A 13,638-nucleotide genomic window follows, 5' to 3' on the forward strand; every position below is an offset into this window, starting at 1 on the left:
AAATACTTTAAACCTAAATAAATACCAATAAATAATTGTACATATTTAATTAATTATAATTAAATTACTTCCCACCCAATTCCCCTATAAACCCACAACCCGCTACAGAAAATAAATTAGTAAAATTAACATAATTAGCAATTAATTAAAATTAATTGCCAATTACAATTTAATTAATTACCAACTATAAATTAACAATTAATTAAAAATTAATACCAATAAATACATTTACATATTTAATGAATTATAATTTAATTACTTCCTACCCTATTCCCCTATAAACCCACAACCCGCTACAGAATTAAATTACGCAAAAATTAAAAAACACAAAATTCATTCTTTTAAAATAAATTATAACATAAATACACACTTTTCACACATATAATAACATAAAAAACACTATAAAAAATTCGATATTATTAGAAATTCGATAATTTTATTAAACTATATTATATACTTCGATATTTTAAATTTCTATATTTTTACCATTCGATATTACATTACTTACCTTAAAAACGATATTTTTGTTGTCTATATTCTGTCCATTCGATATTTTGTCCATTCTATATTTTAAACTCGATATTATGTCCATTCGATATTTTGTACTCAATATTTTGACTGTTTGCCATATTTCACATATTGTGTTCTTGAAGTTCCAGGGCTTCTACTCACCTGTCCTTCCTCTACTATTCTTATTCTTTCTTTGGACCTTCTTCCCTCTGCAGGTAGGTTTGTCTCCTTGTTGTGTTTCTTTCCCCGATATGCCCTGTGTTTTTAAACACGGTAAGACAGGTGACAATCCTATCTGCAGGTAGTAGACCCCTTTGATCACTATCTGCCTCTGTGACTCTTGGCTTTCTTTTAGCTTTTGACCTTCCTACAGCTACAGGTAACCCTGAAGGTCTTTTCTCCACTGAGCAGCTTGTGGTTCTCCCTGCAATTCCAAACATCCCTGCAACCTGGGCCTTCAGATCACTTGGTAGTTCCTGGGCAGAGGACTTTCTGCAGTTCCTGTCCACAATGCATCTGTAGATACCATTATTACCTGTGCTGCCTCTTCTGAATGTAGCCTTCCAGCAGCTCGTCACCTTACTGCAGTCAGTCCTCCATCATCACTGGCTTGTACCTGCCACCCAGCAGTTTTGGACCTCTTTGCAGCTTCTGGGCTCATGCTCCCTTTAGCTCTAGACCACTGTGTTGCTCACGGTTCCACATATGCACCTGTACTGAGCCTGCAGTTGCTTTCTGCTTCTCAGCTCTAGGTCTCTCTGATGCTCTGACCCCTCCCAGCTGCCAGGTTGAGGGATCTCTGCTACTCCTCATCCACCCCCCACATCAGTTTTTCTGAGATTTCCTGTCAGTCTATATGAAGTGGAAATAACTACTGTTGCGTTTCATCATTATACATTCATGGCTACAAGCACCAGAAAGCAAAGTTAAAACCAGAAGTGGATGATCTATTGATTCATGACTAAGAGTACCTTGAGACTGCCAGTCTTATCCTGACATTTTTAGGTCTTGGCCCAACAGAAATTCCAAATCCAGTGATGCTATGTCCCTTCCAGTCATTGCTATGTGATTTGCAGCTGTGTAATTCTGTCAGTGAACCTGAGATCCACCCCCTGCGGCACTGATTTTACGTATCCGAGTGGTATTGGCGCTCACTTTTGTACTACTAATTCAGGGTCGAGCGGTGTGGCGCTATAGAGAGTTTGGAAGATTTGTGCTAAATCGAGCTGACTCCTACGTACACAAATAGACCAAGGCAGGCCAGACAGAGCACATGCCACTGTACCTGTTGGAAATCTTCCTTGGGTTTGAGCAGAGAAGATCCATCCCATGCCCACGGACTAGCTGCCAGCCTGACTGGCTCTCAGGTTCTCCAAGGCCTCTCCTGTGGCCCAGCAAGTCTTAGAGCTTCTCAATAGCTTCAGAAATGTGTGCTCTACCATTTACAACCCTCCGCAGCCAGTCGCTTGTTGAATAGTGGGAAGCATTCCCCAAGGAAGCTTTCATCTAATTGGCAGGCCACAACAAAGTTTACTGCAGCATGTCTTTGCGCCGGGCATTATGAGGTTAAACATGGAATTATGAGAAAGCTGAATGTTGACACTTCTCACCTGCAAGCCAGACCTTAATTCTTTTTGAGACCTAGCAGCCAAAGCCAAAAGAAAGATCAGTCATATTTTCGGCGCCCAGACTCATGAAGATTCCCCATTGAAGTATTTCTCACACCGCCCTCCACAAAAGCTTAAAAAAAGATGAAGAGCAAAAAGTTCAAGTCTTCTGACCAGGGCCCTCTCTTCTTTAACATTTCACTACCAGTTATGCTGCCTTACAAATAGTCTTAATTTGTTTGAGTGTTATTTTTCTCTTTTGATGCCTGCTTGAGCTGCTACCTTCACTCCCTGTACCATTTTGGGGCCCTTATAACTCAGATAAACTAGGTTGCTTTGTTTGCTCTCTGACTTTAAAACACTAAAGATCAAAGCAGAGCTCACCCCAACATGGTCGAGGATGGTTGAGTCCCTGGCTCTGCTCTGACTTTAATCCAGAGTAGGATCCCCATTCAGAAAAAAGACCCACCTTCAACGGGAAGAACCAAGCAAAGATTTGGTGAGGTATACCTGGGATGGCTAGGACTCTGCAGGAGTCAGACTTTGCAAAAGGAATGTATTAGGAGAAGATGCCTAAGCACTGCTAGTTCTGATCACCTAAGGACAACAAGAGAGCAGAGGAGCGGATGTATCCTAGATTTATATCCCAGACCTAAGACTACCAAGGTGACTTCTCGGTTCGCAGATTTATCTTTGCGGCTAGCAAAACAATTGCTGACAAGATACTGGAAATCCCTGCGGGTCCCATCAGTTGCTCGGTGGTGGGAGGAGGTTGCACTTTGGAGACTGATGGAGAGTGCTGCAATTTGTCGCAAGGAATATAGAGGACTATGTAAGAGGCCGATATCTCTGGAATGGGATACTCTATTGGAAACAGTTAAAGTGCAGGACAGCGAAGGGGACAGTGTACACTAGAGCCAAACAACATCCTAATACCTACATAATGGGTCTGCACTAGAAATGCCGCCCCCCCTCTAGTGAACTCTACCATACTTTACCTTCTCGTCCATCCATGGTTGTTCCTACCCATGTTCTGGGTGGGTATACCTACCTACCTTGATGCCATACATGTCTCATACACTTTAAGGGGCAGATTTACCAGCCCCATGCAACACTTTTGGGCTGCTGTTGTGTGCCCTTTTTTGTGATGCAGCTGCTGCGTAAAAAATGTGCCTTGTTGCGGCCCGTTTACAACGTGACGCATCTAGGGAGATGCGTCACCTTGAAAAGCCCTACGCCACATTATACCTGTGTCAGGTATAATGTATGCAGAGTGGGCGTTCCCACGCCGGAAAGCCTAGTAAAAGTGATGTAGTGAAATCTACACGATTTCACACTGCCACTTCTAGGACGCCACTGCGTCAAAACCCTACGCCTGCTTGGAGCAGGTGTAAGGGGTGATGCAGTGTATTGGGAATAAGCATCCCCATGCATTGCTGGAGTTGCTTTGTGCCTGCGACACGACTCCAGCAATGCGTGACGTTTGCTCCAAGAGATGCATCAGAATTTCTGACACATCTGTCAATCCTTGTGCCATGGTGTGTCCATTGTAAATACGACTCATCCATGGTGGCACAAGGGTTTCGCATGGAGGCACAGGTAAACTGACACATCTGTACAGATGCGTCAGTTTCTTGTAAATCTTCCCCTCAGTGTTTTGCATTGACCACAACCCCACAACAGCACATTAATGTTAGGAGGATGGCAGACAGTAGTTTGGAAGAGAGAAGAAGGATTTGGGTTATATTGGCAAGACATGTATGTCTTGATGGAATAGAGATACTTCTCAATCATATTACGTGTACTAAAATGCTCAAGTGATACGTCATCTATCTCAACCTCATGTATGTGGATATGGATTGTAGGTATAAAAACTGCAGTAAAGCGTGTGCGATAAAAAAGATGGACAACTAGGAGAAGTAGGAAGAGGCTTCAGATGAGGCTGAGGCAGGGAGAGAAGAAGTCCAGCTGGCTGCAAGAGGTGAGTCCCGGGGGGTGAGAGATTTGATAGACCGCCAACAGTGCACTGTGATCAGCGCATAGTAGATGGGAGGTCTTGGAGAGAGGCAACGCCCAATGAAGGTGACCCTTCAGAGCTTCAAATTAAAATGGAAATGAGGGGCGTAGAGTCAGTGAATTGAACAGAGTGGGCAAAATCAAGGCGGAGTAGACGATGATAGACCCATACGCGCACGTCTGCAATCCAAAAGCACCAATGCTGCAAGCAATGGAGAGGCTGGGGCAAGAAAACCGCAGGTACACAAACATGTAGAGTAACTTCAATAGAGGGACCGTAACTGACAGTGACAGGGCATTCATAGAAAAGAGTTCATTCAGGAATCTGGGTAAACGCCATTGGCAGAATTAAGAAGCAGGAGCCCAGATTCTTAGAACCCCCTTATTAAAGAAATTCAGCTGCAAGAGAAATTAACCAGTGTACTTAACCAAATAAAAGGAAATACAAAAGCGAAGGAGAGGAGTCTAAAGAGACAATGAAACTCGATTTGAATAGGTCGAATACATGAATAGCGAAGTGAACTAAAGAGATAAAGCAAAAGGCATAATAGATAAAGGGAATAAGGGGAAAAGGAGAATGCAAACAACATATGTGGAGTGGTTTTCGGTTGTCCCCGGCCTAGCAAGGAAAACGACAGATACAGTAACTGGGACCAAAAGCCACCGCACGATGGAAGCTGGGAGAAATAAGAGAGCTTTGACTATAAAAGACCTGCTGCAACAAGCCCAAGCCCAAGCTTCCAAAAAGTTGGAAACCGTCAGAAGGAGAAATAAAAGAAGTAACCGAGACAGTCAATAGCACTGTTGTGTAAGGAGAGCGACTCACAACAATTCTCCAGCTGGTTTGTTAGACTTGGCACGTGCTAACAATGGAGAAAAATGATAAACATCAACCAAATAGTTAAATAGTTCTCCAAACTATAGACACCTCTAACAAGACCCTTCAACATAAGGAATACAGTTGCTTCACACCACTCAGACTTGAAGTGCTGAACCTGTCAGAGGAAGATCAGTGAAGAAAGAAGGGTATTCAAGAGGGGATAAGGAGTGAGAACAATCCTGGAAAAGGTCAAAGGAGTGTATGCAGGAGAATTACAAGCCAGTCTTTAAGAAAAAGTAGAAAGGTCATAGACATTGAGCATAAAGTACATGAACACCGAGGTTCTGAGTGGCAGGGGAAGGGTATGATATTATGTCTTCAACAAAGCAAGTAATGTCTGAGTCCGGCATATGGATATAAGTGCAGCATTCCAGAAAGCATTGTATGTAATATATATCATTATACGAACAATGAATACAAAGAGTTTCATATAATAGATTTAAGATCATTCGAATTGCTATTTTGTGACTTTCTCTTCCAAAATATTAACTGAAGCACAAACTTGTGCCCCAGACAATGGAAGTGACCAACCATAATTATGGTGACTGTGCAGTGTATCAATGTCATTAATTATTTTTTAACTCATTCAGTTGGCGAGCACTTTTGCATGGTTGTTACTGTAAAAACAGGAAAGTATTTCGGTGTCTAGAGGGTGAATAGTCAACGTCGACATGTTTGTTGTTTACTGGAAATACGTGAAAACTTTATTTAATCTAAAAGATCCCTTGTTTCTTGCAGGATGCTCCGGCAGGTGGACACATCCTGAGTTATCTGATAGAGAAGTCCCGAGTTGTCCATCAGAACCAGGGAGAGCGGAATTTCCACATCTTCTACCAGCTGCTGGAGGGAGCAGACGACAAGCTGATGACTTGGCTGGGACTGGAGCGCAATTCCCAGAAGTACAGCTATCTTATACAGGTTGGAATCATTCATTTGATGATAACTGGTGGTGCTGGGAGTTAGGACCCACTTTGTGCTGCAGCAGGGCGTGTAAGAAAATGATGCCCAAGGCATTTTGAATCATCCTGCAGCTTTTGGGTATTTAGACTGCACTAATGTTGCTTGTATATTTTATTCAACAAAATACTCATAAGGCTAACTTTTAAGAAACCTGAAAAGCACAAGCGTTTCTCTTGTGGCCAATGAACTTTACATATTTTAACCTACAGTTTTATTCCATTTTATAGTTTGTAAGCATAGCAAAAATTTCGATTTGACTTTTAGGTCCCGATTTCAATGTCGGATGGACTGGAGTCCGTCCAACATCGCTCTGGAAATGGAACCGAATGACCTCCATTCGTCAGTTCCAGTCTAGCTGTTAGGATGCCACAATCCTATACTTTGCCATGGGAGCATGCATTCAGCAAGGAATGCATGCTCCCATAGCAAAAAGCAAAAAGCAGCATAGCAAAAAGCAGAGGTGCCGTTCATACCTGTACCCCGTGGCAGGCACCTAAACAGGTGTACTCTAGGCTGTCATTCGGCAGCCCTGCACCCATGGGGGCCCTGCTGGTGGCCTCCAAAGCTGTTTCCTAATGCCTTTCTGTGCCAGAAAGGCTGGCACAAAAAGGCAGTGGGAAACTGCCATCATAATCCCTCGGCCAGAAAGAGCCGGCCGGGGGATTACTGCAGGGTTTGTGGATGGCGGACGGGCTCTCTGAGCCCGTGGGAAGCCATTCGGAAATCTGACTCAGATTCCCTTCTGACCGAACCCATCTAAATGGCTCGGTCTGAAGGGAATCCGAACAACAGATTAGGATGCAGGCAGGAGGGCTCCGACCGACGGTTGGAACCCTTCCTGTCCGCATCTTTATCGGGTCCTTATAACAATGTGTGGATACAATTATTTCAATACTTTTACAACTGGTAATTAATTAAAAGTACTAAACTGAGCCTTTTCCCTTCACTCCCTCCTCTCTTACATTCATTCAATTGCAATATTGGCACATAATTGTCACTCTAATAAACTCGAAAATCTTGAGGCCTGATTTGCAGATCCTGTGAGGTACTGCCAGTATTTAAAATCTATCACCCCAGGGTTCAGGATTTATTGAGTAAGATACATTGCACCTATTCCACATTTTTTTTCCCTTTAATGGGGATTAACATGCAGATGTTGGTCACTGCGCCAAAACCAGCATGCTCTGGTAATTATCGGGCCTTTGTCAACGTTAAATTCCTGGAGGTTGACCTGCCTAATTTTGACGGGGTACAAACTTTATCAAAGCTGGTAATGCTGGGTTCAATAAACATAAAACTCTTAAATCCGACCCCTGCACAACCAAAGGTTTGTACAAGGGTCAATCAATCAATCAATCAATCAGCAGAATTTGTATAGTGCGCTACTCACCCGTAGGGTCTCAAGGCGCTGAGGGGGGGGGGGGGTCGCTACTGCTCGAACAGTCAGGTCTTGAGTTGCTTCCTGAAGGAGAGATGGTCCAGGGTCAGCCGTAGGTGAGTGGGGAGGGAGTTCCATGTCTTGGCTGCCAGGTAGGAGAAGGATCTTCCTCTGACGGTGGGTTTGCGGTAAGCATGAGCGAATTTTGCGGATCTCGCGTTCGCGAATTTTGCGGATTTGCGGATTCGCAATCCGCAAAATCCGCGAATTCCCGCGAATTTTTTTTTTTTTGTGTGTTCGCAATTGTTTCTGCCAGTTCGCGAGGATTTGGTACTAGTTCGCAATTGCGAACTTACTTGTCGGCTCGCAACGGTCGCGACTATGTTGTTTCTACGTCTGGTTCATCATCACAGCCTCCCAGCACCCTCTGTTTTACCACTGGCACCCTCTCTTTGACCCATGCCACCCTCTGTTACATCAATGCCACCCTCTGGTTCATCATCACTGTAGAAGATGGGGGGGAAAAGCAAGCCCACCTGCCCTGCTTGAACTGACATGAATTAATTTGGGGTTAGTTTATTAACAACACCTGCCCTGCCCCAACTGACAATAATGAATTAGGGGCTAATTAATGTGTCACTGAAAGAATTTAAAGTTCCAGCCTGGCACCTGCTTGTCTGCTCCTTTAGCTGTAAATCAGGACCTTTGTGGCATACAGTTAAGGTCAGAGCAGGGTCACACAAAATAGTTGCAAGCAGGCAACCGAATTCTGGAGGGCCCCCTCAGGAAGCACTACAAAGAATCGTTACAAATCATGAGGTTGACCTTTTGCACCTGCTCATTGCTTTTGCTTTTGCTGAAATCGTTTTTCGTTTTTTTTCGCGCTATTCGCGGGGCGCGGCGTCGTGCGAAACCAACCGCAGAAGCCGCCAATTCGTGCGAATGAGCATTTTATTTTTTTTGCGGCTTGTTGTTTCGCGAGTTTTTTTGCAGTATTCGCAAGCCGCTTGCAGCGCAACACGCGAATTTACCCCAAGGTCGAGTACGGGCGCGGCCATTTTGTTTGCGTGACGTATTTCCGTTTCCACCCGCTATGTATAATCTCGCGCAGTAAGCGCATTGCGAGTAGAGGTTCGCACGAGATCGCGCGGAAAATCTAGAGGTTCGCACGAGATCGCGAGGAAAATCTCGCGCGAACATACTTTCGCGCCTGTGAACGGGCGCCGGCCATCTTGTTTTTCATTCATTTCCTGTGTCTGGGCATGGTGTTTAATCCTCTTGGTATCTTTGCCATCCTTTGCTTGTTTTCAGTTTTTTTTTACGATTTTGCTTCTTATCTATCCCTCTCTTTTCCTAGCTGTATATTTTTGTCTTTTCTGCTATTTTTCTTTACTTTTAAACTACTTTTTAAAACTCTTTTCTTTTCTTCTTCCCTATCCTATTCTTTCTTAATTTTCTACTTCTTCCTACCTTACCTGCCCAGACCATGGTCAAGCCAGGCGCCGTGAAGCTGCCCAGGCACTTGAGGGCCGCAGCGGCGGCGGGGAGTAGTGCTGGACCCAGTGGCAGGACAGCATGCGGGAGATTGAGGGGGGAGCAGGTGACGCGACGGGAGATCTTCAGCCCGGAGGAAGTGGGCGCGCTGGTCTACTTCGTCCAGCGCCGCCTGCCCAGGACCATCGCGGGAGGCGGCAGGATCGCGGCCGGCGGCTACAACATGCGGGAGCGCCGGAAGCGGTGGGAGAAGGTGTGCTGGGCCATATCCCACCTCTACGGGGTCCAGCGCACCTACAGCCAGGTCACCCATCGCTGGACGGACCTCCTGGACCGCGAGCGCGACCTGCTGGACCAGCTCGGCTTGGAGATCCCCGGGCTTGGTGAGTAGTAGTAGCCATTTAATCACTCACTACTATGATGTTTTCTCCTGCTCTGTGTTGTTGTATTGCAAATATTTGTTTTTTACATGGAGCAAGCCAATAATGCCGCTGATGACGATTACATTGTAGTTAAATTATATTTCAAAATCTTCTGTGCATTTCAGGTGCACTGCTCTCCTTCTCAGTGGCGTTGCTACTATGCTTATTTGTTTTCTATTTTGTGGTCTCATTGGCCTGAGTAACAATTATGTATGAGTGTACTTTACAGAACTGCGTAATGCTAGACACTAGGGGGCAGATTACATTTACAAGCCCCTTGCGCCACGTTTACGTTGCCTTGCGTGACGCAACAGCGGCGTAAACGTGGCGCATCCCTGAGAGTCATTTACAGCGTGACGCATCTAGGGAGATGCGTCACGTTATAAAGCCATGGGCCTGCGCCACAATGGGTGCGTTCCTAGTATACAGGGTGGGCGGTCCTGCAGCTGTGCGCCTCGCAAAAGTGCCTGCGTGAAATCTACAAGATTTAACGCAGGCACTTCTGCGACGCTGCTACGTCAATTCAATTCCTTATGCCTGCTTGAAGCAGGCGTAAGGACTGACACAGCATGTTAAGTATTGGGTGGCCCTGAGCATTACTGGAGTTGCATTGCGTTGGCGACGTGACTCCAGCGATGCGCCGCTCTTACGTGACGAGATACGTAACGCAAGTGCCTACCCTTGCGCCAGGGCGCGCCGCATTGTAAATGAGGCGCATCTGCCGTGTCGCAAGGGTAGTTTTGCGTGACGCATTTGATCTGGCGCATCTCTGGAGATGCGCCAGAACACGTAAGTAAGTATGCCCCTAAGGGGCAGAATTGCAATTACCGTCGCATCCCTGCAAAGTAGCAGGGATGCGCCAGTAATTGTGCGGCCCGCTACCACCACCAAACATGGTGCGCCGTATTTGCAATGCGGCGCACCATGGGCCCAAAACGTCACCGAAGCTTTACTGCTGGAGTTGCGTCGCAACGATGGCGCAGCTCCATCAATGCTCTGGGGTACCCTATCTCCCCAATGCTGGGTCAAGCCGTACGTCTGCTTCAAGCAGGTGCAGGGTTTGTGTGACGCATCATTGTCCTAAAGGTGACTGATTGATATTTTGTAGATTTCCCTCAGCCACTATTAGGATGTGTTCCAGCGCAGGAATGCCCTCCCTTGCGCCGGAACGCCCCCTGATGGCGCAGGGCTTTATAACGGGATGCATCTCCCAAATGCGTCACGTTGTTATAATATTATACGCCGCACCATGGCGCCCTTTTTTGTTTAGCTGCTGCGTCACAAAAGTCACGCAAGAACGGCGCAAAAGAGCCGCAAGGGCTTAAATCTGCCCCTTCCTTTGTACCCCTGACAATAAGAAAAATAGTGGCGGTGGATTGATAGTTTGACTATTTAAATGACTGGTAATGTAGCAGGCAACTGTTAGTGTTGTCACTGATCTGACTGAAATCACAATGGAGTTTGTCTGTCACTTTGCGTCTTGCCTGCGGACTGCTGCCTGCCAGTCCTAGGTGAACGTTTCAGTACTTTGTTTAGTGAGTTACGTGACTTTCGAAGTCACAGGTCCGCAAATAAATGAAAAGTAACCATAATCAATATAATTTCGCGGAAATATTTTGTTATTGTTCTTTTGAAATGTTTGATTTGGTTGACATTGACAAGCAACAATCATCCATGTTTTCTGTTCTTTCTTTCATGTTGTACGTCAGCTCCCCCCAGGGGCGAGAGGAGGACACAGGAGCAGCAGGCGGCGGATGCTGTTCATCAACAGGGCCAGGATCGGGCAGGCGAGGGCTCCTCTGCTGGCCCCAGTAAGTTTTCATTTTAGACTAGTACCTATTTTTCCTAGCGTTCCTCATTTGACTTTTTTCAAAATTGTCTTTGCTCTTCTTGTAGACTGTATCTAAATTCTTATCCTGCCTCTACTATGACTCCCTGTGGTATTACTAGATTATTCTTATTAGTCTGTCTGTGTAGCTAACTAAGATTGCATAGTTGGCGAAACTCCCATGATTCTAGTCAGCAATAGCTCTATCAACTTAGTGCAGTCCTCTGGGATTGTCCATAATGTCTTTTGAAGTGTTCTATCTGGACTCATGCTTGCAAAAATTGCAAAACCTTTCGCTCAGTCACTCTAGTCTGGACCAAAAAACACAGATTGTATTTAAGTTTAAAAGCTTTATTAAAAGTAAACACATTTATTAAAATGAAGTCATAATAAAACTAAACGTTTAACTGATAATGGAAAAGTGGTTAGTGCTGACGATTAATTGAAGACATTTCTTGTGGTCGAGCCGAGCTCTCACCTGGTTTCAACTTGATCTTGTTGTTAGAAGTCCATCTTCTGTCTGTGTGGAGAAAAATGGTGCGTGTTAAAAAAACAGCCTTCATCAGTTGTGCCAAAAAGTGCAGCAAGACAACCTTCCCTGGAAAAAGGGACATTTTTTTTAACTTTAACGTAGACAGTCACAAATTACATTGTTTTCACATGTCTTCATTCCTAGACCAAATACTAGTGACTAGTGAGTGCTTTATTCTAACATTCTTAAATGTACTTTGTAGGTGGAACATCTGGTGGCGGGGCCAGTGTGGAGGTGGTGGTGCTCGACACGGAGGCGGAGGGCGATTCTTCAGGGGAGGAGGCGGCGGCTGTGAGAGTTGAGACGGTGGTGGTGGCGGCCAGAGGTAAGCTCTTATATATTCCTTACTTATTGAGATTGAAGACTAGCTGGGAAGGCAAGAATATGAGATGCATGGCTGGGTGAATGATGAAGCAATGATGGGTGGAAGGACAACAGCCTGGGTGGGTGACACAGAAACTGTATGTGTCCATATACCTGGATCATGCTACTATCTGACTCTTAGATAGCATATGTGTATCTAGAGCAGGGGTACTCCTAGTACGGCCCGCGGGCCGGTGGTGGCCCGGCAAGCCTTCCTTGGCGGTGCGCAGACCTTGCAGACAATCACTGCTCCCCCGGCCCCCACAGAGCAGAGGCTTTTTTGTATTTCACCTGTTAAAGGTAGAATTCTGTTAGAAAACAGTCACAGAACCTCCCTTAACAATCCGTTCAGGCAGTAATCAGCTGACCGCACGGGCGGCCGAAGAGTTTAGAGCGGCTTTACCTGAAGACGCGTGAAGTCCGTCTACCGCCAAGGACAGAACACGGAAGCGCTCCCCACTGAGCCTCAGGGGGGGGGGGGGGGGGGGGGGAAGGTGATAGTCCACAGGAGACACGATAGAAAAGCATGCAGAGCGTCCGCTCTCATGCCGGTGCAGAACAGAAACCAGAATAACGCGCAACAGGAAGCGCGTCTGTTCCCCAGATAAACTTCCTGCAAGTCTCCCGCCTACTCATGGGAAATGTAGTTTCATAGTACGGTAGGCGCTTAGGGGCTGCGTAACCTGACAGAAGGTATAGTAGATAGAAAAGGAGAAATTGATTTTTTTCTAGGTGTCCCCTCACTCACCAGGGTTGCCCCTTGGTGACATGCTTCATCATTGGGGCCATCCCAGTCCTCTACGGCCTGGGGCGTGCTGCGACTTGCGAATTACGTAGGAGCACTTACAAATGACTATGTGTGGTGCAGATGTGATAGTGGAGTGGACTAAGTGATGTGTTAAGGGATCAATTTAGAAGCCTAGAGAGAGCCAAGAAATGCAGTCACAGTCAGAGAAAAAGGCAAGGGATACTGTATGTATGTGGTTGTAGTGGTCCTGTTGGAAGTGGTAAGTAAGTTGCCTGCAGAAAAAAAATCCTCCTATTAGCGGCACTCCTCCATTGCAGCCGACGCTTCGTCCATCGATGTTGGTCACCAGAAGACACCCTGTAAAAAAAAGCACAGCATAGACAAACAATTGAACATAAACAATTCTTTGGGTACAAACCTATCCATCAATCTTTGAAAGTGCATGCACTACTGCATGCATGTCAGTGAAAAGTAAGTAGTACATTCGAAAACTGTGGAAGAAAGAATGCAACAGTAAAGGGCCTATGTGTAAATTATTGATAACGATATTCAACATAAGGTCTCTGTAGCCAGATACCCGAGAGCCTTGCTGGTCACTATAAATCCATTCACAACAACACTCAGTGGGGTTGGTCTGGAAGGTAGAGTAGATAGAAAAGGAGAAATTGCTTTTTTTCTAGGTGTCCCCTCACTCACCAGGGTTGCCCCTTGGTGACATGCTTCATCATTGGGGCCATCCCAGTCCTCTACGGCCTGGGGCGTGCTGCGACTTGCGAATTACGTAGGAGCACTTACAAATGACTATGTGTGGTGCAGATGTGATAGTGGAGTGGACTAAGTGATGTGTTAAGGGATCAATGTAGAAGCCGAGAGAGAGCCAAGAAATGCAGTCACAGTCAG

General features: G+C 45.6%; 1 protein-coding gene across 1 annotated transcript in view; it reads left to right on the forward strand.

The window, feature by feature from the left end:
- The window catches only part of MYO1H (myosin IH), a 655,926-nt gene that overhangs the window by 38,500 nt on the left and 603,788 nt on the right, over positions 1 to 13,638 (forward strand). Inside the window, exon 5 of the mRNA XM_086943103.1 lies at positions 5,752 to 5,931. Within this exon, the coding sequence (XP_086799229.1) occupies positions 5,752 to 5,931 (180 nt within the window). The remainder of the gene's footprint in view (positions 1 to 5,751; positions 5,932 to 13,638) is intronic.

This window comes from Lissotriton vulgaris, chromosome 11 (genome assembly GCF_964263255.1).
Source record: "Lissotriton vulgaris chromosome 11, aLisVul1.2, whole genome shotgun sequence".
NCBI classification, from domain to species: Eukaryota; Metazoa; Chordata; class Amphibia; order Caudata; family Salamandridae; genus Lissotriton; species Lissotriton vulgaris.